This window comes from Cygnus olor, chromosome 3, assembly GCF_009769625.2.
Source record: "Cygnus olor isolate bCygOlo1 chromosome 3, bCygOlo1.pri.v2, whole genome shotgun sequence".
Lineage (NCBI taxonomy): Eukaryota > Metazoa > Chordata > Aves > Anseriformes > Anatidae > Cygnus > Cygnus olor.
In genome coordinates, this window is record NC_049171.1 from 12,113,001 (window position 1) to 12,140,371 (window position 27,371).

General features: G+C 38.8%; 1 protein-coding gene across 8 annotated transcripts in view; it reads right to left on the reverse strand.

Moving 5' to 3' along the window:
- Positions 1–27,371, reverse strand: part of VSNL1 (visinin like 1) — an 88,359-nt gene that overhangs the window by 36,781 nt on the left and 24,207 nt on the right. For 5 of the 8 annotated variants that reach the window (XM_040550993.1, XM_040550994.1, XM_040550992.1 and 2 more), the window contains exon 2: positions 13,610–13,776. In XM_040550993.1, the coding sequence (XP_040406927.1) occupies positions 13,610–13,771 (162 nt within the window). In that variant the 5' untranslated portion in view covers positions 13,772–13,776. Of the gene's footprint in view, positions 1–13,609; positions 13,777–17,833; positions 17,836–27,013; positions 27,035–27,371 lie in introns of those variants that run through there. The other 3 variants (XM_040550998.1, XM_040550999.1, XM_040550996.1) reach the window with 3 other exon arrangements.

A 27,371-nucleotide genomic window follows, 5' to 3' on the forward strand; every position in this document is an offset into this window, starting at 1 on the left:
ATAAATAAATAAAAAGATGGCAAAAAAAGAGAATAAAAGAGTAAAATTGAAATACTAAATTAGAAATGCATATTTTCAAACATTAAAAGGAAGAAATTTCAAAAATCTTTCTGTAGAACTTTCATTTACACATCCATTTCTTAAAGCATTTCTCAAAAAACTCCATTAACAGTGAATATGAAATGTTCAACTGTGCCCACTCACTTTGCTTTTTTATGCAGAAACTTGCTCATAGATTCATACTTTGCACATATTTTCAACTATAAATTAAAGTCACCCTTTGCATAAAGGACGGGGCTTGCTTTCTGATGTTGGACCACCCTTTTTGCAAGGTAAGGAGAGAGAAAATAAAATGATAAAGTCCACAACACTGGCTGAATGAGCACAACCAACAGCAAGCTTCTCATTTTGCTGAAGCCACAGCATCCCTTGCCCAACAAGACAAAGTTGCATAAATTCAAAAGCTGGAGAAGAAAAGGAGAAAGATACACATATCACATCAGGCTGCACCACTCATCTAGCCAGTGCTCTAGTACAGAAAGAGAGGAGCTGGCTGAGAAGAAAAGCAAAGCACATTATGGTTAAAAAAATAGATAGGGGTAGTTTGCAGGACATGGTATTCCTGACAGCCAGGATTGTACAGAACCTTGGAGATGTCAAGGTCGCATCTTCTGACCCACTCCAGGAAGAGGGAAAGATTTTGCTTCTTGGGGTAGAAAACTTATTTTCTCATCATATTCCATTTAGTGAGTTTAGCCAGATACGGCCAGAATTAACTAACAAAATATTAGTTAACAAAACAAAAAAAGTTAAACACTTTTCTTGTAATTTTTTCCCCCTTGTTCGTTTGGCTCCAAGACATGCATTCTTGTCTGAACAGTAACAAACCTTCAGCTGTCCCTTGACCCAGCTATTACACCAACGTGCTGGCAGTGAAAACTGGAAGAGAATGAATTCTCTTGTCTTCTGCATCAAAATGCTTCAACCAGTGAGCTATGTTAACTTACTCACATCACCCATGGGATTTTTACACCATTCCAGGTTTCTCCTGTACAGAAAAGGGAGGGAGAAGAGGAAGAAGTGTTCTTGCTCACTGGTGTATTTGGCAGTGACAGTAGCTATTCCATGGAAATCAGTGGTCCTCTTAGGACTGTGCACTTGCTTTTGTAATACTGTATATAGAACAGTATTTCTATGAATCTGGAAACTTAAAAATAGCCCACAGTATTATGGCAATACGTAAAAAGCATGCGCATGGGCCCAAAATAGATGAGAGCAAAGAAAACGATTGAGATGAACAATCACATGGAAATAAAGAACACTGGGTGCATGTATAGAAAGTGGAAGCAAATAACTGAAAGCTGCCCAAAGGCATGTACTATTGGCGATAATGCAGGGGTAATGTTTTCATAGGGATTAACTGTTCTCGAGCACTTTTCCCATGTGTAAAGCACAACATACTTTTTATTCAGATAGGTTGATTTGGCAGCCTCTTTATTTCTAGCACAAATGTATTTATTGTCCCTGTGCAGGAAAAATTCCACTCTTTGATGGAGTCAGAACGTGGTTCTTTCACCTCACACTGTCAATCGCCTGCTGGATAGAGCTCAAGAGCTAATTTCCCACTGACAGTTCCTTTCTACAGGATGCCTATTAGAAATTTGTGTGCCAAATTAATCCTTTTCCAAAGGCTTTAATAAATTTGGCTACATGTTAATGTAATTTTCATACTGAATATGTTAAATTCTGCCTTTGGAAACAGATTTGCTTACTTTGGAGAAATGTAATTATTCTTACATAAAGAGGTAACAAAGAGGTACATCACTTTACAAGAAACTGTTTCATATCAAGACTTTTTATTTCCACCATTTTTGCTAGCATTATGTTTTTTTTATTCAGTTTTATTGCCCTGGACCTGCTGGTGATTTTCTACATGATCACCCTAATCTTCAGAGAGTGAAGATAGGGCTTCTGTACATGTTCTTTTAGAGCATGTGCTCTCTTTCATGATCTTTCATGTTCCAAGGACACCCCAGGGTAGAAGACACAAGAAGCAGAGATCGTGCTTATTCTCCCTGTTCTTGGCCGTACATTAGAATAACTCCAGAATTTATGGCTCTGTGAAAATAAAATCAGGTCCATTAAACACCATTTTCCTGCCATACAGAAAAACTCCAGGGGAAAAGAATCTTAAAAATAAATGAGCAGATACACTAACACACCATAGGGGCTAATTTGTGGTATGGAGTTTGTAGTTCTAACACAATGCCAGCAATTTGTTGAGCTCCCTGAGTTACATAATGTATTTATCTGTAGCAAAAAAACTAATTGATAGATAAATAATTGCTTCAGTAAGCCAATATTAATACAGCATCCTTACAATTAAATAATATAACTATTTCAATTATAAAGGCCCATTTTCAGAATCATATTTCACATACCAGCATTTCTTCCAGCTTAAAAAAAAATAAAAGTAAGACATTAGATAAGCTTTAAAGAGCTGGTCTAGATTTTAACTGCAGTTTTCTTGCTGACTTTTTAAGAACTACTATATACTGGAACACAAAAAATTTACCTTTCTCGGGTCAAGTATTATCGGAAGTATTAAATTTATTTTTAAAAAAGCAACATTTATTTAAAGAAGTCAAATATTGGGAACTGTATGTTTCTAAAGCAATACATGTAATGTTAAGGAGTCCCTTGTTCTGCACAAATGAGCAACAGAAGAGATGAAAAGAAAATTGTGTGCAGTACTATTACTGTGAAGCTGATGCTCAGCTGTACCTTTCTGCAGCTTTATATGTGCACAAAACAGTAGGATTGTATTTTTCCAAGACAGCTTTGGGATTTGGTCCCCACTATGCGACTGTGAACTCAGGGCAATGAATCACCACCTAAGTGACTTGTTCTAATTAAGAAACTGGGAAAAGTTCAATGTGCGCATATGTTTGCACCAAGTTTACCAACCCACACGTAATATAAGACTCATTGGGTTGAAGATGCTGGATACTAAAATGTAGAAATTGGACCCTGAAGAAATGAGATGTGGTTTACTTCTAAATGAAGTTAGGAGTGCTAATCAAGCAGAGGGGACAGCACCTGCCCTGCCCAAGTGACACCAGCATCCATGAGAGGGAAAGCAGGAAGCAGTGATTTAGTGGGATGAAGAACTGCATCCTTTCTTGCCAGGGCTAAGGCATGTATGTGTGGGTATGGAGACTGAAGGGAACTGAGGATATTAGCATTTCACTGGGACCATGTCCAAAGAGCATCACCTTCCAGCTACCCGTATTTAGCAGCTGGCTGAGAAGCAGCTGGCTGGAGTTTATTCTGGTGAAGGCAGAACTATGCTAGGAGGGAGGTTGTCTTCCAAAGTCATCTGTGGGCTTTATCTGCAGTGCCTTGCAAGGCTTTCACTGCACAATATCTAGTTTTAATTAATTACATAACTATCTGCATTGACACGTACTATAAAATTAGGCATTGTAATTGCTACATTAATAAATACCAATGAAACTAAAAGTGCTTCCAGTCCCAAAAAGGTGTAAGAAGAGAGGCACAGACCTAGTCAACATGGACATACAAAATACTGGTAACTGGAGCCTGAAAGCAAGTGGAAAAAAGCATGAAAGCAAATTCAATGACTGCAACTTACTTTTAATCAGTTCTTAGGTATTTGGTATTAGCAACAAGAACAGGAATCACATAGCCAGAACTCATGTATCTTGCAATTGGATTTTAACTGTCCCCTGGTATGATCAGTTTGACAAGAAGGAGCAAAATAGTGAATTCCCGTCAAAGAAAACTGTGAAGAGTCATGAGTTTGCATACAGGTGTGTAATTCCTAAGCAAGGAATAACTAATTCTAAGATATATCCTTCCAAACTAAAGGGGATACAAGCATCTAGAAATAACTTCATAATTCAATACGCTTCTATTGAAAAATGTTGACAAGGTCCATATAAAATCTTATTCCAGTTAATGAGTTACAAATTTTTATTTTATTTTTTTTTATACTCACTTTGAGGTGAACTGTAGTGTTGATTTACACTTATGCCTATACTGCTTTTTCTCTGGTCTACAGGGAAATTCTATTTAAAACTGAATACTCAGTTCTGGGCTATCAGTGCAACCAGACAGCTGAACTTCACAACTTCTTATACAGGTGTATTTCACACCAAACTCCTCTGAAAATGTTTCATACGTATTTCTGCAAAATAGCAACAGTATTATCTAGTCTAAATTTCCTTGTGTTGATTACTTTATCTTCCAGACCACATGTTTTTCTCATTTTGTTTTGTTTGTGCTTGAATATACAATTAAGATAGCTAGCTAATTCTCATGCCAAGCAGCGGTAAGTCATCTCAATTCAGCAATCAATAGGTTTGTCGGTGAAAAGAAGCTATTCCTATGAGCGTTAATTAAACATGAGAAGATGGAAATTTACTCTCATTGAAGAGAAATAAAGTTGATATCCCAAGGTACTGGAAACGTTCAGACTATGATTAGTGGAAACCTGACTGGAATCTCAACTAGTGTCTACATGATGATAAAAACTAGATTTAAGTTAGTAACTAACTGAGCTCTGAGGGTTCTCCACAGCTCAGAACCATGTTAAAACACCTCAGATTTCGTTGCCTGCATAGCTACAGCTACTCACAGCAGCATGCGTTACAGTGGTAGTTGTGATTTGTCATGTCAAATACCACAAGCACATGGAGCACACTGAGGTGCAATGCATGGCTGGGAGAGCTATGTTCCAGACTAATTGGGATCCTTTAATTTTTGGAGCATTCATACCCAGTTACGGTGACTCACAAGAGCCCAACTGGGAAGCTTTGGAAGTACATATCACTCAGGTAATTTTCTGAAGGACTCATGGGTTCACTGGGGTGGAGGGAGCAGAATGGGTGTGACGCTAAGGCATGGAGCCACAGACGTCATACCGGGGTCAAGGGACTCATTCAGAACACAAAGTTCCCATTTATGCCTTACAAAACACAAAAGCTGTTTTCAGCCCCAGGTCTTATGTGCAAGGGAGATATTGGAAGCAGACTCTGATACTGGAGAAAAACACTTCTATGTTTTAAAATAAAATACTTTACATTACTTCTATGACTTCGTATTAGTTTACTCCAGTGCTGAAATGAAATGCCCTGGTTTCAAAGGCTTCTTCAGGAAGTCTATAATACCAAACAGCTTTTTATTCATTTATTTATTTATTTTTATTTAAACAAACAAATGTTTCTAGACCAAGAAATGTGACAAACTAAAGTCCTTGAAAGACCTCAGGTCAGTTTGTCTCAGAAAACAAAAAACACATTATCACCAATCTTCAGAACAAGTTTTAGGATGATCCAGTTTTCTAAATTAGAGCTATTGAAGGCCTAAAATATGGCTGGGTCAAAGCTTAACTGTAGACCACAGATCTACAGTGTAGATCTAAAGTAGACCTATGATGAAAGCTTAGCCATGTATACCATACTATAATGTGTACTGTATGACACCCACAAGTCAAAGAACCCCCTTCCCAAGCCATTCTGTAGGAAGAAAAAAAAAAAAAACCCACAAACTTACTTAAAAGAAGTAAAATGAAGGACATTATTTATATTTTGACCCATACAAAAATTGCCAAAGACACAAAGGGTAACCTCAAGCAAGTGATTTAACCATTTCTATCTTGATTATCTACAAATATAGAGAGTTTATATGCTCTATTCATTTTATTTAGATTGCAAGAGAATGGAATATCTATTTAAAAAGTACATTCGACATCACTAATCCCTCTCTCCACTCCACAGTCCTCAAAGGTTTACACTAGTTTTGTGAACAGCCTTCCTCAGGATGAGAAGTGAAGCACTGAGATGGTATGGAGGGTCTAGGAGACAGGATGGAAGAAGTCCAAAATACTTGACTTTTGTAACAGGTTGGGTAAAGGTAGTGAACCCCTGATCAGTCTTGAAAACTGCTCTAAGGACTACTGTAATACTGTTAAAATAAGTACCGTTACAAGAAATAGTAAACCTGAACGCCTTAACAGCTATGGGACTTGGCTCTGACAGTGGATTTGTTGTGTTTGGACTTTTCTGAGGCCTTTCACATTACATGTTAACGGTGGCTCTCTCCTTCATAGCAGCACCATGCTTTCTGTGTTACCCTTCAGGAAAATCATAACTGTATTCATTAATTCAGTGTTTTGCTACAGAAATAATTACAGCATCCAAAATTCATTGTTTTGATTTCTCTGAAGGAATCCAACACAGAGCAAAGCTAAGCTGTAATGGAACAAGGTTTCTTATAAAAATGCATGATGTTTTTTGGAGTCAGCAAGCTTCATTCAAAAAAAATAATATTTTTTAAAAAGCAGTAAAAGTAATTTACATGCTATTGTTGGCGAATTTACCCAGTCTGGCTTCTTTTACCATGACAAGTTGGAAACTAGGGCATGCAGGTAGTGTACATGGTGAGATTTTAAAATTTGAAAGCATTCCAGGTTGGATCGTCTTGCTGTGGCTGGACATACTCTTTTCAATGTTTTGAACTTCCAGTTAGTTTAGAGTGCCTCCAGGAACCACATACAACCACTGCAGTACAGAACTATTCATTACTTAGTAAATACTTAGTAATAACCAGAGTTTTTTGTCTAAACCTTCACATGCACACACATCTGCCCTGGAGATGCCTTTGGACAGCTGGACTGCTTTATGGATTCCTGTGACCATCACTCCTTCCTCTCACGGAGGGGGTGTCAGCATATATAACTGAATTGTTACCAGGAAGATTCATCCCGTAAGCCTGGACACTCCACAAGCTGCTATTTGGAGCAATTAAGATTTAGTTATTTAGATTTCATCTCCCAGAATTGCCCAACTTCCTCATTTTCTAGATTTAGATTCTCCAGAGATCATCTGGAGGATATGGGCCATTATGTGCTCTGCAACAGAAGCAAAGAAAAATATATTTTAGCCTTTAAAATTAGCCACTAGCCAGAATGGTGCAAAAAAGAAAGGGATTTGTCCTTCCCCTCTGGATCTGCATTTCTAAGTTTTTCTAAGTTCAGGACCCTAACTCTCAACGCTCATCCGTGCAGATTTAGTTTATAAATAACTGCTGCCTTTAAATGACAGCTAGTATTGTGTATGTTCTTTACACTTCATGAGAGGAGCTCTCCAGACACCAGATCCAGCTTGCAGGACTGGATTTTAATGGAGCTCACACCAGACTTCCCAGCACTCAGGATAATAAACAACTTCAAGAGCTCAGTGCAGCTCTAAGCTCTTAAATAAGGATCAGGAATGAAAACTCCCATTAGCTTCAATGAGATTAGGATTTCAGTCTGAAGTGACTCCATTCTACTTTTATAACGGCTCTTAGTATCCAGTGGTGTGATTTATGGCCATATTTTCAGAAAAGTTCACTATGCAGTGTGCCAGTCCTCTTCTGAAAATTACTGTTTTCATTCTACTTTGCAGCTTAAATGAGAATTCATGTTTGTTTACTGTATTTTATTCTTCAATATGCTTGTTGTTCTTTAAAGCTCTGCATACTAAAGAGAGATTTAAAAAGAAGTTCAGTAAAATGACTTCCAGCCATTATTTTTCCTGGGATACGTGCAGAGAAAGAAATGCAGAAGGGCATGTTAGCAGCATCCTCCCCTTCCCTGAATCATTCAAAGTCAACTTCAAAGTTAACACTGCCTTCGTGGTTTGTTTGATTTTGTTTTTATGTGTAAGGAGCATCTTTGGCCTTTGTTTTAAAATTCATACAGCACAATCTCAGCTTCTGTTTGAAACATATAATAAGCCTCTTATGTGGTTTTCTAGTAGGCCTACATTTTGGCACAGCACCTGACTATTCATGTTTATATGGAGAAAGAGGAGGAGGAATAATGGCAAGAGCAGTTTGTATGGAAGACATCCAGGCAGCAAGATCATTCCTTTTAAAACAACAACAACAACAAAGTTCTGTATGAAAAGCAGTTGTGATCACATAGTTTAGCCTGAAAAGCTCTCCCCTGTGATAATGCTGGACTGCAAATACATGTGCTTTGTGCTTTTCAGCATACTTTACACTCTCTCTTTTGGCTTCTGCTATATTAATTTTCCTTTCATGGGAATTTTTACTGCACTCCTAGTGAAAGATATATTTTTTTCCTCTTTAAGAGCATGTATTTCTAACAATTTTACTGTAATTGTCTTAAATGTGTGGATTTTAAGTGTTTGAGGAATGCATTAAGAATCTTCACTTAGCAGACCATTCTACAATCCTCCCACAAAGCAAAACTTTCACTGATGCAAATACTGTTCCTCTTACTTCTTTCTAGCCTCTTCCTTACTTAATAGTTTGTCTATCTACATATGTGCTGCTTCTTACAGTACATATGTGCTGCTTCTTATAGAGCCACCTTGTAATGCTCCTGGACCAGAGCTATTCTTTACTTGTTTGCATCTACTAATATCTCCAGTTGGCTCTAATGTAACAATAATGGTTTTATTATTCCATATCAATTAAAAAAATTCAATAATACAGCAGTATTAATAACCCATTTAAAGATTTTTAGAGTCATGTTTACAATAAAGAAATACATATGATGTTTTCTGAGTTGCAGGCAAAATTAGGTGGTGCATCTGCTCTACTGTCCAGGAAGACGTCCTACCATATTGCCCAGGAGGACTATAAGCACTGCAGACGCAGTCTTCTGGAAGGTATCAAGATGGACTAAAATCATTGTAGGAGTAGACACATCGGTACTTTTTATAATCTGCCTGATTTCAAATAATGCTGTAGTTCTTTAGGAATACAGGAGTATTGGTATAATACACTTAAAAATTGTTCCTGTTACAGGGGAACTTCAGCAGCCAAATAGTATTTGTAAAGCCAGCACAGCTCTTCCAGTTAAAAGAGATGATCCCAGGAAAATCAGCTTTTACCAGAGGAACTGCATCTACGTTCGGGGCATCTGCAAACACAGCTGGAATCCCACTTCTTCAAATGCACTGAAAGCCTAAAATGCAGCTCTAACCTAACATTTTGAGGACCAATGTGCTATCTTTAGAAGGATGCTACTCTGTCTTAAAAATCTGAATAGAGAAGAAGAGGATGCAAACATATGCACTTACATATCAATAGATTTTTTGAGGTTTTTTTCCTACAAATATTAAAATGAGTGACTAGGAATCAATTCCCTTCAAGGCAGGAAATGTGAGATAGAAGCCAAAAATATGACAGACCATTTGACCGTAATTAATCAAATGGCATTACTATATCTATTCAATGAAATGTTATCTACAAAACCCCAAAACATAGCTAAATAATAGATGTGCAATAAACTCACAGATAAATTTACTTTATTTAATGCTAGCATTATACTACGATTCTCAACCCTACCCTTCTAGTTAAAGCACCGTTGGTGCTCGTTTCTGTAATTAATTCAGCAGATATGCTTCTCATGTTCAGTGACCCAGTTCCAACAAGTATCACAATATAGAAGCCTATTTTCCACTTAATAAACACGCATAATTCCTGTGAACATTAGTACTGATTATGCACCCTTGCACACTCTAGGGCATATTCATCTAAATCCAGTGAATTCAAAAGATCTGAAGCAAAATGTATTTGGCCCTCTAGACTGCAAGAAACTCTAAAGAATGATGGGAACATTCCAGCATGCTTTACTGGTATATTTTATTTTAATGAGAATTTTGTATATTAATTCCTTCAGCTCTCTGCCCACAATGCTAATGATGTTTTACGTAAGATAAAAGAATTAAAGAACTTTTAGGATAGAAAAAAAGATATTGAACAAAACAAACAAGGATTTAGCTTAATGCTTAGAACATTCACTGTGGAGATGGAAACTGCAGGAACCAGACTGTCCCATGGACCCACTGAGCTACTTACCACTATTTCCTTCAGCAAAAGAGGTTGATTGGGGCATTGCCAGCAGACCAGAAGGACCTATCTCATCAGCAGAGCAGTTACAGAGGGTGAGTAGTACAGATTCAAGCTCCTTACAGGGACACGATAATTGATTCTGGGTTTCCTACGGCTTGATGAGTACTTAAAGCACTGTGGTAACGACAAGGTATTCACATTATCTTCCTTACTAAAGAGAGAAAGTAAAAGGGCTCCAGTCACCTGATTTTGCTTTGACTTCTAATGTCCTAGATATTTCTCTGCAGGAGAGGTTTGAAGGATACCACTCCCATATGGAAACAGATGCATATACCCTGGAGAAATGTGGAATTCAATACAAATTCCTGACTTGATCATTACCTTGTGGCTTTGCATTGGCATGTTTCTTTAAAACATGCTGCTTTGATTTTTAAATATATTTTTTTTAATAGTATCCACAAATTTTCCCCACTCCCATGTTCTGTGTAGACTGTCGGGACAGCTAACATGGTGTTTCAACATGTAGGTCTCTTTGTGGCTCTGGGACTCTAATATACAAACAAGTCTTCAGTAAATGAATTTAAAAACTGTACAAGCCCTCCAGTCATTCAGCACTATAGATTCACACAAGCTGTAATAGCTCATCACAGATTCCACATCCCAAAAAGAATCTGTGCATCCAAAAATGTAAGTTTTACTGAACTTCTGAGACTGCAAGCAATGCTAAATATGCAGCAGTATAAAGTATATTTCCTCCTATTTACTGTTTATTTAAAAGAGTGTTCTTGATTAAATATTCTTATAGGCACTTCCACTAAAAGTGCTGCAAATAATTTTACTGTAGAGTCCATTTTGTACAACTGCTATTTATTTTAAGCATTGCATGATTTGTATTCCTAATGGAAATTTCAATAGCAAACGCTTCCAAGCCAAGCTAGAGTAATTCTCCCTTTTAGTCAATACAGTCTTCATCTACATCAGTAAACAGCACAGTACAATTGACGCAAATGTGTAGAGTGGAAGAGTTAGTGTTGAGGACCTGACATCCACATCACACATGTGCTGGATGTTTTAATTCAGACCAGCTCTAGTTTGGACCCATGGAGTAAGTGCTTATTAGCTGGTATTAGAAACAGTAATACATTAGGTGTGATTCCAGGGCACATCTTCCAGATAAGTTTCCTCCACAACAATGTAGATTGTGCACCCCAAGTTTGTGAACCCCACTCTGTAATTATGCCAGAAGAGTAGTAACTAGAGATATTCAAGAAATTCACCAAAAAATAATGCTCCTGAGAAACCTAAAATGTGTTTGTTCTTTAAGTTGAGGATATTTTCTACTACGGTTGAGTAAAAGAAAAGCTTTCTTTGCATCTTACTAAGATGACCAACACCCTTCAACCCATATGAAAGTGTACCACACAGCTCCTGTGAACAAAGAAACATTATCATGTAAAGAAAATGTAAATCTGAACTGCAAAAAAAAAATAGTTCTTTCTTTTCCAAGTATATTTGTTTACAGAAATCTTCTCTGATAAAATTCAGTTCAGACCAAGAACTAAAATGTCATCTCTCCCAACTATAAGTTCATGCAGAGAAATTATTAATAAATACTAGTTTCATACATTTTTAACCCACATATGCATTAAAGGAATTGAAATGCTGTAAATGTAATAATCGTGATTTGGGTCTCCTTCTGGTGGCTTCTCCTGGAAAGATCAAATGTCAGATCTGTGTTTTTGTCTGTAGCCAGGGCAGGCAGAACATCCTACGGACGAGAAGTCGCCGCCACTGACAACACTCAGACCATTAATTTCTCAGACAGCTGAGGACCGTTTTTTTAGAAGCATTTCAGTGACAGAAGGAGAAGTAAAGCTCTGGATTTACTACAGCTAATCGTATTTCTCTTCTGCAAAATTAGTATTTTGCCCTGTATATAGACAATATATAGAACAACAATAAACTGGACCAAATATAGAACAGCAACACTACAGAGCAGATTTCAAAAAAACATAACTACCAGAGCAAGGGAGACAATCTTATTTGGTGTGCATTTCTAAAAATATGAGGCCATAAAACTAAAAGCCAGATATTGCAGTTCAGTAAGACTACAGAAATGTCTCCAGATTTCAGTACTTCTGTACTCTTTGTTTTACATTTTGCAGTAACATTTTGTAAACTTGATCCTGAATTTACTCTCTGATATTTCCTCCATGAGTAAAGTATCTCGTGAATTATCTGCGAACACTTCAATCAGCCTTTTGAAGGGAGGAAGTCCTAACAGCTTCGAGCTATTTTCAGACGATAGCTTCCCCCACAACACATAAAGTCATTGAAAAAAAATCACTTTATTACAATTTGCCAAAAAGAAAATAATGATTTCTAAAGAGTTAAACACTTGACATACTTTATTAGGAATATTTTGTAAAGACTGTTAACTTTCCTCAGAAACACGTCAGAGAAATGATTAGATGTCCAATCCTGTGGATGTACACTGAGTACAATTTAAAATAGAAGCTATAAATTATCAGTCAATAACAAGCACAATACCCGAGGCAGTAAAAATTCTTTCATCTGAAAATAACAGTAATTACAAAGTCAGTCTTTTTTAAGAAAAAGATTGTGGGGCAACATCTCTAGCCATAAATATTAAAACACGAAGACAGAGGCTTATTTATGTGAACTGTAGTTAGCAGTTTTTGTAAGACCACTCATTAGAAAGTAAAAGGGGCTAGGTGATGATTCACAGAGTGATCTGGTTCTAGACTGAAGAAATTGAGGATACGACTGTAGTATGCATTTAGGGGAAAAGACAGATAGTCCCACTTGTCTGCAGAAATTGTCAGTGTGCTTAGTATTAACACTTTTGAAAGGCTTTTTAAATTTTTATTGAGCCTCACGTTGTATTTATGAACTGTTTCTGATCCTAGTGTTCATCATCACCATCCAGTATTCCTCCTAATTAAAATTACTTTGAAGTCTCTGACCTTTAGGCAGACACTCGATTCTGAATTAAAATATAATTATCTTTGTAACACAAATACACTTCTTATGCTGCCCCCATGCACTTCTTGTTACAGAATAAATACATACTAAATGTAAGGAAAAGACTACATTGGACGTGATAAAATAATGAAGAATAAAAAGAAAATAAACTGAACAGCAGCATGGCTTTCCTTTCATATCTAACAAGGGCAAAGAAACAGTAGAGAAAAAAGAAAGGCAATACTCAAAATCTAGAGAAGGAAATCCTTTGTACACAGTGCATAATTTATCTGCAGAGGACATACCGCCACGAAGCCTCGCTACTTTTGTTTGAAACCAAAAGAAATACAGTCTTTTATATGAGTAGGTCCAGCAATCACAGGGTTTATATTCCAGCGGTATTACATAGGTAAAGCATGGCTTATTGAATAGGGCTGCAACCTCGTATTGAAGGTGAAAAAGGCTCATAAATTACAGAGTGAAGAGACTGTATTTCTTTGAGTAAACCACGGCTTTTTTTCTTAAACTTTTGGTTCTGGTCACTGTAGCTATCCGAAGTGCTGGTACAATGAGGGCAGCACTTTCCATTTACCTCCTTATATCCACCATTGCTTCTCCTGATGAAGGATTCCTTAGTTTAAATGAAGGACAGCTCTTGACCATGTGTTTGCTTTGTATTACTTTGTAAACTTTTCTAAGGCCAAACAGTAGGAACTTAATAATAACTTACTTTTACGTAGAGCTGCTGAAACTCCTCGAGGTTCAGTCTACCACTTGGACAGTCCTTTAGAAAGCCTTTGTACCACTGTTTTAGCTCGTGTTCATTGAACTCCGTGCTTTTCACCAGATCTTCCATCACTTCAGGGGCCAGCTTGCTATTCTGTTTCCCCATTCTGCCTTAAGAAGAAATAAATTAATACAATTAGCCAAGTTGCTGTGATCATTTTAAACTTGATTAGCGACAAAGCTCGAACACATCACTTGTTTTGCACTCACTGCTGCTTTTAGTCAAAACATAACTTTACAGATTCCCTAGCGAACAGGAACCTAAGCTATGCCTGAACGTTAGAGGCTGAAATGGTGAAAAATACATCTTTCACTCACATATCTCAAGGTCTGGAAAAAGACTGCTCATTTGCCTTTAAATTAACGACGAAAATAAATCTTTTCTGTCTTTAATAATAGTATCATCTAAGTGAAAGATTTATTTTCTTTTGGCTTTGATGGGAGGGTATTTTCCTTCCTTTGGAAAGTACTACTCTGTTTCACCATAGTGCTAGTATCACGTTGAAAAGCTGCCTCTCGTTTTTAGTGATTTCTGTAATTTCTAGCTTTTCTTCACACTAGGGATGAAAAAAGATCACTTCTTATTTCTTTTTAATTTAACAAAAACTTTTCACACATTCAGGGGTGCCTGCAGAATTCCTCTTTATCTTTCTCTTGAAAATCTCTCTGGTGTGACACTCACGTTAGCAGGGCTATGGACAGACAGGTTTATAACATAAACCACTGGATGCTCCAAACACTGGTTTATCACCACTGTTAACTCCAGAGATATCCATGACATACGCATCTTACAGGCATACTTGTAAATGTTATACATAAAACATATAGAAACACAAAATTGAGATATCCTTTGAGATATCTTTTAAGAAATCCTTTCCTTTAACCTGTTCCAGTACTACTGTACTACAGTTTGTTCATGACAGGAGATGTCTTTCAGTTATTTTTTAATCAGATGACACACAGTACTTAACTTGTCCTGTACAGCACTGCAAAGAGATGAATAATTTCTTTCCTGAGCCAAGCTTGGCATTTCCATTTTTATCTTCCAGTATAGCATCTGCCTCTAATGACAGAACCACATTGAATGCATTGATTTCTAGTCCATATCACCACCCATTCCTGATATTAATCTATTGCTTTTGGCATCTTCCCCTATTACTAAGTTTAGTTTCTTTCTCTTCAGAAGGAGATATTTTGTTCTGTTCCAGTGAATCAATATATTTATTAAACTCCCTTTACAGGAACTGTCTTTGAATCGGAGCAAAGTTTCCCATTCCTCTTGGTTCATGCGTAACCAACATAACCACCAGTGCCATGCTACCAGTGGCACCAGCTCTCTTCCTGAAACACCACATGGCCACCAAAGGGGAGCCTTTGGTGACACCCCTGCCTGGTCTGTCCTCATCCCCTCCGCAGCATCCCCTCCCACAGTCCAACAGGATGGTCAGGGCTTCTGGGACATCCCTGCCAAGGCTGTTCAGTTGCACAAACACCCCCAACACTGAGAAGGAAGGTGGCTTTCTACAAAGCATTCAGCTGGTACAAAATTGAGAAATTCAGTCTTCAGACAGTGCAAAGTGCTACAACCCATCAAGGTAGAAACTCCAGCCAGAGATGTCTTTGGGACCTTGGCTACTAGATGAGCAACTGAAGGTAGACCTGGTCCACAATTTCTTGGGGTGCTTCCAGCAAGTAGATGCTCCTTCCCCACACTCTGCACCTCCTTCCTCTACCAACCCTGCAACATAATGCAGCACTTTCTTGCTCAGGGCCCTGCATCTTCTCTGAACTACAGGAACCCTACTACATGGGCTCACACAGCTGCTACTTAAGGGCAGCACACTGCTTGTGCCAAACTCGCTTTGGATATTTGCCAATCTCCCATCCACACATTTTGATAAACTCAGCCATATTGGAGAGTTCGGCCTTTCAGTTAACTACCACAGGCCTAACTGTACGTGCAGATGCCTAGAAATTAGCTGTCTTGCTAAAGGGTGGGTTAGTAATTTATAGTATTTAGAACAATTGTCCCAGCCTTAGCTTTGAAGTCCCCATCCTCTCGCGTAAGAGATTGACCTAATTTGACATAATCTGAATTTTAATCCCACAGAGTCTAAAGTATAGTAATTCCAGTTCAGATGGCTTTTAAGATGGCTTTTTAAGTTTTTAACTTTTTTTTTTGTTTCATTTGTTTTAATCTTTAAGGGGCCTGTTTATTTCCTTTTTTTTTTCTTTTTCTCCTTTAAACTGTGTGACCCTTTGAAGTCTTAAGGTGCTTTGCTTAGGACCCAGAGGACCCTTAAAGATTCTCAGCAATTATAGTAACTACCTTAGGTAGATTCACAAGGCATCTTCCAGCTCTCTTAATTTAGCCAAGTGTGCTTTTATTTGACTCTTTTCACCTGGATCTTTACCGCCATTAATATTTATCTCAACAGCACTTACACATAAAAAAAAAAAAAAGCATTTTCAATGGGCAAAGATCAGGTGTTTTTCACTGACAAATTTTCTGTTATTGTTAATGTAAAAGTAACTTTTCTGCATTTATTCTGCTAGCTTTACAGCCCTTGGACCTGGCACTAAACAGACAGACCTGTGAATCAGCACCATCTTCTGAAGTTAACTTTATTATTATTGGTAATGTGGACATAAAACACCACAGAAAATTAGTAGGTCTACACATATGTAAGAATACCTGAATATAGAGCTGAACAAACATCCATACATAAAACCTGTCCTATCATCAGATTCAGAGAAATGAGACCCAGGTTTTCTGCCTCTGTGATGCACGTCCCTAGTTTTGGTAAGCTGCTTGCTCAGCCACAGGTTGTCCAATAAATCCTAAACACCTTCCAGCCATCTCTAATGCACCTCAACATTTAATATCCTCTACTAAATCAATGAAAAACATGGCTAAGATCTTAATAAACACTTTCAGATACTGTTCCACAGAAACAACGAGTATTTGAGGAAGGTATAATTTGGGACTGATGGGTTCTGTTCTCTTATTTGCAGCTCCAGTACAGTATGGCACATACTCTGCCTTGTTCTGTTTGAAATGAGGGACTGAACAAGCTGACCGAGCCAGTCACAATGTCTTCCTGTAATTAGAGGCACCCATTCTTCCTTTTTTTTTTTTCCCCTTCAGAATTGAATTACAATCTGCAAGAAAGCTCAAGAGTCTCATATAATTATCAAATATAAACTCACACTTCTGGCTCTGGGAGATCCGTCTTATTTGGGAATAAAAACTCAAATACACAGATTATCTAGTTAATCACATTCTAACATCTTCTAGAGTTTCATTGAATCTCTTATTATTATTGAAAAAGTACAATTACCCATTAGCAATGAGTAAGCCACTGCCAACACATTTAATTTTCTAAAATGAAAAACTATTTTTAATTAACTTAGAATCATGGTTTCCCAAACATGTTTTTTTTCCTTGTGAAAGTCTATGAATATGCATTAGGAAAATACAGGAGAGAACAGCTGCACAATCACTAAGTCTTCAAGAAGAGGAAAGGTCACTCTGCAAGCATTTCTTTGTTTAGAAAATTTTATTCTTTTAAACTAAATTTGCTTCCAACTTCCAAACTTCCAGCCATGCAATGTGACGATTCAAGCAGTGTTATTCATCTTCTGTTGCATTTTCTGATTGGTAAAAAACAAGAAAGGGAAAAAAAAAAGGCAACATGTTTCAGCTCCAAACAAATGTTGGAGAGAGACTCACAATAAACAAGGAACCAGCAAAGAGGGAGGCACTTAGCACGAGTAAAGGTGTCAAGTCTATTCCCGATGAGATTACTCTGGTTGGAGAACATATTAGTATTAGCAAGGGCAACACAATGCAGATTAGAGATCAAGAAAAATACTGAAACTCTAGTGTTGTGTCACAAGCAGCAACAGCAATAAAAGTTGAGCTTAAAAAACACATCCTCTTAGCTAAAATGCTGCAAGTGACCATTATCCAGGCAGAGAAACAAGTTTCCCAGCAATGCTTAGTACTACAGTACTTCAGCTCTCACACAGCAACACCTTAGCTGCTGCTTTTACAGTAGGAGGGGCAGTTTTAAAAGCTGGAATTTTATTAAACAGATTCCAATCCAGGAGCCCTGCGGACTGTGCCAGCAGCAGGCAGGAACAACACGAGGACGTATGTGCCTACGCCTTGCACCGCTGCAGCTCAGGATGGGCACCACCAGCCAGCTCAAGCAAGGGGCTGCAGGAGCTGGAAGTTCCTCTCAAAGGACTCAGGAGCATGGCTTAGCAAACTGCTTTTATACGATTTATTAGGGGCTTTGGAGACAACGGGGATTAAGTCATGTGCAGCAAGTGGATGATGGTTCCTCCAGTTTTAAAACCATACCTGGTCTTCCAGTTTTTCCCTGATAAATCTGTTGCTTGGTAGGTTTCCTGTAATGCTACAGTGTGTCCCACATGAGCTTCAGGTATTTCTAAAGTTCTCTAATCTCCACATGGACATCATCCAAATCTCTTGGCCAATTGAAGTTTTTTTGTTTTGTTTTGTTTTGTTTTGTTTTCCCCTGGAATATTTTACAGCAGTTCCTACACAGGTTTATCGGGTCTGTATCTCCCACTTGGCTTGCCAGTACTAAACTACCAGTGTGGGGTCAGTCTTACAAATCAGAATTTTATTAAAGACCTAAGCAGAAAAAAAAAATAATTAAATGTCAATAGCAAAACATGGCTTATGGAAGCTCCTTTGCCGTTTAATGATTTCAAAACATCCCCAACTGTTGCTAACAGTTCCAGTCCCACCTGCTTCCTCTCTTTCCCCTCCTCTCCATTCCCCTTTGGCCTCCTTGGCAAGTTTTCAGTTTTCAAAGGGACCAAGTGCAAACAAATGTAACTCTGTCCATTTCTATGGAAGAGTAAACTGAGTGCTGCTAAAGATGAAATATTTGTGCTGAAAAAGGACCCAAACTCCTTTGAATGGACAGCATCAGCAATGTTCAGTCATGTCTCCAAAAATCCTGTTCCGTGCCTTTTTGTTCCCTTTGCTTAAATCCAGTTATATAAAGCTATTTTCTGCCTAAGTTGCATTAGGAAGAGTGTTTCCAGCAGTTTGAGAGGAGCGATCCTTCTCTGCTCAGCACCAGTGATATGCACCTGGAGTGCTGGGTCCAGTGCTGGGCTTCCAGAACAAGGGAGACCTGAACATACCAGATAGAGGCCAGTGAAGGGCCATGGAGGTGATTAGGAGAGTGGAGCATCTGTCGCACATGGAGAGGTTGAAAGTGCTGGGAACGTTCAGCCTGGAGCACAGAAGGCTCAAGGGGATCTTATCAGTGTATAAATTCCCAGTGGGAATTTAAAGTAAAGAAGTCAGAGACAGGCTCTTCTCACAGGTGCCCAGTGAGACAAGAGGCAATGGGCACAAACTGCAATTCCGGAAATTTTGTCTGGGTGCATGAAAACACTTTTTTACTCTGCTGCTGACCAAACACTGGCACAAGTTGCCCAGAGAGGTTGTGGAGTCCCCGTCCCCAGAGATACACAATGCCCAGCTGTGGACAGCCCTAAGCAACCTGCCCTAGCTGACCCTGCTTGAGAAGGGGTTTGGCCTATGGCATCTGTGATTCTGTGAAACAATGAGGGGGAAATGGAGCAGACATACCGCCTAACTTCTCATACCCACAGTAGGTACCCTCCATATGGAGCTGAAAGTAAAAGGGTTCATCCAAAGGATCATTTGGAGAATGACTGGGGTCACCTCCCTCCCCTCACTGACTCTAGAAGGAGTGCAGGCAGATTCACCCACGTCCCTGGGCACAGGCACCTGATGTTAACTGATGCTAAGCACTGGGACTGCCCCAACTTATCTCAGTATATTTTGGCTGCTTTTGCACATGCTAGTGTTCTTGCTCTTGCTTTCCCAGTAATCCTGCTTGAGCTGAAAGCTGTAGTCAATCAACATCTCTGCAGCCGCATGGGGCGTGTGCTTTAAACGAGTCCCCTTGCAAGGCACATGTTTTTCTTGCTCTTCCCTGGCTCTGGGAAACGGGAACGAGTTGTGTGGACTATGCCAGAAGCAAATGACAACATTCACTTTGCCAGCTCAGCTGTGCTGGCAGGCAGTCATTAGGTTGGACGGAAAGCTGTGCTTCATCCCCACCCCTCTGCCCACTCCCAGCCCACAAGCTCCCACAGGAACGTGCTGACTCCTGGGGACTACATGTGAAATCCAGGCATTGAGCAGGCAAGTGTGGTGGGTGTCTTTGCAATCTTTGACACAATACAAATCTATAAACGGTACATTAAGCGCCGTATAGCCTCCAACATACAGAGATATATAGGGGGAACAAAACCCAAAACAATTAAATGCTGGGGAAAGCACAGAACTATGCACATAATCGACAATAACAGAATAATTTTCTTGTTATTTTTGATCAGGCTATGTATCAAATTTCCAGCTGTGTGCTGATAATAACTATAGCTCCTGACAACCCCCAGAATTGCTCCTTTCTCCTCGGGCTATTTCTAATACTTACAGCCTTTCCTCTGCTAATGTTAGCATGAAGGATAGATAGAAGCAGGCTATCAAACCACAGGTGCTTCACTCCCTCAAATACACTTGTTGTTCCACAGAAGAAATCACAGAAGCACAGAGTAATAGAATCTTTAAGGTTGGAAAAGTCGTCCAAGATCATCTGGTCCAACTGTCCCCCTACCACCAATGTCACCCACCAAACCACGTCCCTAAGGACCACATCCAACCTTTCCTTGAACACCCCCAGAGATGGTGACACCACATCCTCCCTGGGCAACCCGTCCCAATGCCTGACTGCTCTTTCTGAGAAGAAATGTCTCCTAATTTCCAACCTGAACCTCCCCTGGTGCAACTTGAGGCCATTCCCTCTAGTCCTATCACTAGTTACCCATGAGAAGAGGCCGACCCCCGCTCCCCACAGCTCAGTGCCCTCCTCCTGCTCCTCTGAACCATGAACCCATGGATCCTAACACACTGCAGCTCCACACCTGCAATTTGCCAGCAGGGAGAAAGAGCTGATACAGCCAGCAGGAGCGGAAGATGAACGCAATCCACTTCTCAATGTTACTGTTGGGGCAGAAAAGCCAGGCAAGGAGCAACACTCCAGACAGTGGCAGAGGGACCAGACACAGCAGAAGCCCCACAGGGACAGGCTATGCAGAGCTCTCCCCTTTATACAATACTTAACCCTATATTCTGAAATTTTCACCACATTTATACTGTTCTTTGCACCAGAAAAACTGATAGGAAGTCCAGCAGTGGGGGAAAAAAAAATCAGAATTTTTGTGTACAACCCCATACTGAAATTAGGAGCAGTCATAATTTACTGCTGATAACGAACGATGAAATAAGGGTGAAGCAAACAGGCTAGGTTCTGATGGTATTACACTATAGTAAAAACTGGAATAAATCCAGTGATTTCAGATTACTCTACTGGTTTTACCAAAGATCAGATTCAGGTCTGCAATCTCTCTGCGTAAAAGAAATGGGGAAAAATAGAGAGTAATGACATTAAGGGATGCAATTATCCAACTGAATTGAATAATAAATGGAGAGAAGAGTTTTAAGCAAAAGAAAAGAGATATATTTTTAAATGTTATTTGAAATGAGATGGATATTCAATTAGATTCAAGCAATAATAATAATAACAATAATAATAAACATTTGAAAGGTAAAAGCTACACAGGACAATGCTCTAAAATAACAACTGGTATGTAGGGCTTTTTTTCTTTAGGTGTCTAGGAAACAGAACTTGGATTTATTTCATTAAAAGTGTGAAAACATTGGGATTTGTATTCTGTTGAGTCTGAAATAAAACCAAATGGGAATTCTCTGCATTTTCAAATCAAGGGCAATACCAGAATCACCGGTAGCTCCACTGTTGATCCACCCCTGTGGGTCACAGTAGGGCTCTATTCAAAGCCCGACTCTGAAGACAGCAGGTTGTGTATAAACTAACCTGTAGGCATGTGGTCTGAAGTACATCTCAGGGTCCTATTTCTGCCCCTTCTCCTCATTTGGATTGGGAAACTGCTTACAGCATGCCATAGCCTTCTTTCCTCCTTTACTGGTGGATGTAGGAGGAAATACATATATACATAAAGGAGAGACTTATCTGGGTTGTTCAACCAGACCCAAGAGGTCAGAAGAGCTTCCAGGCTCTAGCATTTAGCTCTAGCCTTGGAGAGACAGGGGCAAAATCTCTTTTGCTTGCTCTTTCTCTCAGTCTCAAACCACAAGGAGGAGGGTATCCATATTTCCACAGAAAGTTTTGGTTCTGGACGATCTTAAGAAAATTTCTGAAGAAAATTTTTTTACTGAAGACTTCTTTCTTCACCCTTTTGTTTGGTTTTGTTGCATGCCATAACTTAAATGGTAATTCTTTTGGTCATGCCAACTTTTAATTCTCCAATATTTAGACAGAATTTGGTGACCTATTTGAGATATCCTAGACAATTTTGTGAATGTTTTCTGAAGGGAACAATATGCTTGTTAATGCTGAACGTCAGACAAACACTTAAATGCATCAGTTGCCATCATTTCATTTTGCTATTGGCCCAGCTTCTGTCAGCTGTGGTCACTAGTAAGTTACAAGGAGGTGTGAAGTGAGGAAGAAATTTTGTTTATCAGCAGATGATTTTTTTCTTAACAGGTCTATGCTCTCCATTTTTGTCCTCGTAAATAACAATCTTAAAATGCATGCAGAACATTTACTGTATCTTTTGTAATAATTCATATGCTAAACACCTTTCCAATAAACTTGAGTAACGGTTAGTCTGATTATCCAGAATATTCCACCAGCAGAGCTTTGACTGCTCTGACAAGTTTGTTTTATGTCCTATGCCAAATAGAACCGTTTTTTGCTGATTTCTCTGAGGTTTTATTCTAGAATCTATGGCTTCCAAAAGGTTTTCCCATGTGAGATGCCCTGAAAATCATAACTTCCTGGACATCACTAGGAGTGGCCACTGGAACAAATTGTGTTTCAGCACTGATCATTACTTTCCAACTCTTGCATTTCAAAAGAACTGCTTATGTGATTTCTAGGTATTTCAGAGACTTACTGACTATTCAGTATTCCACCTCTTCTGGGACAGCTGCTGCACACCTCTTTTTGGGGGGGCAAAACTGACGAGGCATGCTTGAAAATTAGTTTCCCTCAGTGAACTCCAGCCTCCTGGAACCATGGGGTCACATTTATGTAGACTGTAATTACACTTCTAATTTTGTTATGCCAAACTTGACCAGCACTTCCTCTACCTGAAAAATGGCCTTCATGTCAATTTGTAGACCAGAGTTTATTCAAATGCTATTTTTCCTTGGGCTTGGGGATAAGAGTTTTTAAGACTTCAGCCATTGCTCACAATTTCATAGAAGTACCTTCTCCCCACCTGCTCCGCAAACTAGCCAAATTCTCTAAGTTGGGATATTTAGTAATAGGTACACTTACTGCTCACCTTTCAGCCTCATTGTAATTTGGGTTTGAACCCATCACGTGCCTTTTAGGACCACATCTCTGAGTCACTGGGCTCTGCTTATGATACAAGCTTCATCCTTCATTTATATCCACATTCCTCATCGCAGCTTTTAAACAATACCACCCTACTTTTCTGCCAAGGTGGATTAACCACATTGAACATTAGCTGTTTAAAACATTAGTTGTCTTTGGTTCCTCTGCAGTCAATGGAGATGGCAAGACATCTTCAGAGTGATTCACCCCATGCAGAGATAGATGTCTGAAAGAGGCAGGATGAATATATGTATGCCTATTTTAAGACAGGATGAATCACCCTCTACAAGTGTCTCTTTCTTTCTAACGGTTGTAGAGGCAGCCTTGTAAACTTGCTTAGATCTGAAACTGGATTTCTAAATGGTTAAAGTAAAGCAAGAAAGATTCCATCCTGCTCATCAACAGTGGAGAACCTCGAATCAAAATATAGTTCCTGATCTCACCAGGAGATGCATACATTGCTGAAGTTGATTGCTATTCCTCTGCATTACAACCTTTAATCAGGTGTAACTAATGCCATTACAAATACCATGTGATGGTTTACCAAATACAAGCCCTCTCTTCTGTATTGTTATTTTCTCCTATCAAAACAGTGGAAAAATTAATTCTTTTCCACCCTTTTCAGGTTCCCCCAAAACAAAATGCCTGAACTGCAGAGAACATGCTGCTCAAGATGGTCTCTTTACCCCCTTGTCACTTTGTGCTTTTTCCTCAGTATAGTTCTTATTGTCAAGTAAAGTCCTGGCCTCAAAGAGTAAAAAGAATAATACTTATTATTAAATATAATTTTATTTGATAAGAAACTTCACTCTGAGCATCTTAAAGCCATATAAAAAGTTGGTCTTCTCCAACCCCTTTCTAATACCGAGCTCTCTCATTATCCACTGCAGCTGTGCCCAACAGTGCAAGAAACTGTCTCATAGTGCTGGATGCACAGCGAGAAGCAGGTGTGGTGAGCACTGGATGGTCATTGCAGGGAATAACTGCAGCAAGATTAGTGCCTAGATTAGATCTTTTCTGTTCCCAACTCACAAAACTCTCTCGAACTCTCTTTTTCACCTTTTTCTTGCTCCCGTGCCCTGTGGTGACAACTATGACCGACAAAGGGACAACAGCATATGGTCTACAAATAGGGTTGTAACGACTGAAATAAATGTAAGCTGATACATATATATATGTTTTAAGTCTCTTGCTTCTGTTCCATTTCTCCATGAGAAGGGAACATTTAAGACTCTGGAGTTAGCTTGCTTTTGCACACACTTCTCTGACCACTGTGAATGAGCTGACTTCAACTGATTATTTTGACTTGTGTGCTAAACAGCTACATTACTAAAAACCACATGACTATATTATGACAGATATTAACAGAAGTGGTTAGCAGGAAAGCGGATACAGCTTTTTATTTTCCTAAAAACCTTTCAGAGTCAAAACAAAGTGTTTATAACATTGTGGCTAGCGATCCATTGGTGCAACGCTCACCCCAAACACATTATAAACCAATCGTCAGAACTATCCCTTGTGACTGCTTCAGATGGAGCATGATTAAATGCAGAGGAAATACATTACTGCGATGATGAATCATAATTCTGCAGAATGAAATCAATGGCTTTACACTTTTGAGTTGGACATTGAGGGGCAGTCAGAAATGTTACTCATAGAAACAAGTGAGCAAATGAATCACATAAACAACTTGAACAGGAAAAATATACTTAAAACCTGACCCTCAGTAACACTGACTATAAAAGAAACACAGAAGAAAACCTGAAAATGTTTTCTTCAGAAATAATTTTCAAACAAGAAATTCTTCATTGCTCTAGTGTGAAATGTAAAGTTTTTTCCATTGCATTTGATTTTTACAGTTTGGAACTTAATAGTTTAATTTACAGCTGTTTGACAGCTTATTTGAGACATTTTTCACTGTAATTCTAAGAAGGCATGTTGGTAACCATCTCATAGCAAAGAGAGGATGAAGTCATGCTTTAGAGAGTATTGATTGGAATGACCTAAACCACACTGAGTTGGATTCAGCTGCCCAGACAGAGTAGTTGATCTTTGTGTTGGTATCTGCTAGCTCCTTGTGACATCTCAGACACCTTTTAGATGGCACCAGACCCCTCTGCTTAGCAGCTGAATCAGTTGAATGAGACCTTGCCCACCTACTTTAGACAGCTATAAATGCCTTGCTGTGTTTTGTCAAGAGAGAAGTCATCACAGAAACCATCTACATTTATTCATCAAGATTTATTGACAGGCTCACCCTCTGGGGACCTTCAACAATGCCTGCCTCCCCTTAATCTGTGCTTATGCTAGTAGGACAGCTTTGTTGTGTGCACCTGAAGGTGAGATGAGAAATAAGGTGTTCCTGGTCTAGCTGAATGAGCTGACATTTGCCTGCTATGCCATGTTAACCAAGAAGCTGTCAGCCATCCCGTTCGCTCCCACTAGCACGTGTGCAAGCAGCCGAGAGCGCGTGGTCAGACATCACGTCAGCTGTGCCAGAGGGCGAGCTGCTAAGCACAGGGAGCCCTGTTGTTTGTGCCTGTCCTTGCTAGCTTATAGCATAACACACAAGGGGTTCAAATCATAGTTGAGATCTTCAAGTCATTTTTTAGCTTCGGCTAGTATCCTTGATAAACATCAGAGCAAAAAGGTCAAGGCTGGGAAAGCATGAAGCTGAACTGGGCCCTCTAGGATTGAATTTAAAAGTGTTCATTCTGTGTGATTCTTCCTTTATGAGTTTCACTTTCCAGAGCTGTCAATACAATTTGTGTCATAAAGCACACAATTGATTCAAAATGTAAAAATGGCCATAATGGAGATTAAGAAAATGAGTTCTTTGGCATGGAGAATCTATTCTACGTGGGCAAATCCAGCATCAAAAAGTAATAATGCTCATAATCATTACCATCCCCTAGTATTTCCTCATTAATCAGTGCATGCTATTTGAAATCAGACTGACAGATAATATAGATGAGTCTCACAAACCCTTCTTCCTGTAAAAATACAAGTATTTTTACAGATGACAAAGGTCTTAGCAAGGTTATATATTTAGGGGGAAAAAAAAGAAAAAAAAAGAAAGAAAAGAATGCACTCTGACATTAATATTGATAGAAACTGCAAAATGAGCAAGAAGGACAAAGCAAAAGTAAAGCTGTCTCTCTCTGAGGAAACTCTGTGTCCCCGATACAGGAACCTCATTATTATTTCATGACCTTAATGGCAAGGTTTTAAGCCTCGTGTATGTCCTTCATAACATAAAATTCATTACAAATACAGAACGGATCTGGGATATGCAACAATTGAAAGTTGTTAGCTATTTCTTCTAGTTCTGGCTTCTTTTATGTAGTACAATAGTTACGAAAACAGCAACATAAAAAAAAAAAGTAACTTTTCAGAAGTCCCAAGTATGAATCCCAGCATATGGTCTTTCTGTTAAAAGATAAGCCAGAGGGTGGTAGGGAGAGAGAAAAATTCTCTCATGCTAAAGGACTGCATAATTTTGTAATTTCATACATTAAAAATAATTGGAACAATTTCTTCCAACTGTTTTCAATGAGAGCTCTACTGGAATAAATTTTTATAACCAGTTTTTGCAGCTGCGCTAATAAAACACTGATATACTTGCCCAGCTGAATCCATGTGTGCGCACACATGCTTTTTTTGGTGAGAAATTAGAGAAAGACAAAAATAAGTGAGAGACAAAATCTAAATTTCACTAGTATTCATCATGGCCAAATATAATATTTTGCTGAGGAAGGAGGAGGAAATGAAAGAGACCTCTACAACACATGACATATTTGTAGTACTGCCACATCCAGAAGAACTGTGCCTCACCCTCCAAAAGACAACACACAAGGTAGAGATTTTTTTATTTTTTATTTTTTTTACTTGAAAGACATGCTTGCTTTTCAGACTACATTCTAAATGCTGTTTTTCTAGCACACACAGTTACACAGTTTGGGAGTTACCTTTCTGGAGATGAGAGAAAAAGTTGAGCAAAAAAGCGCTAGCAACATTTTTGATTTGGACATCCGTGTGTGCAGAACTCCTTCAGCAAAGCACATGGGAAGCTGTTACAAAGGAACTGCTTTGAACAAAAGAGAAAGAAGCAATGGCGATGCAGATAAAAATATGAATGAAAACAAGTGAAAGCTATATAAATATTTAAATTATGGCATTATG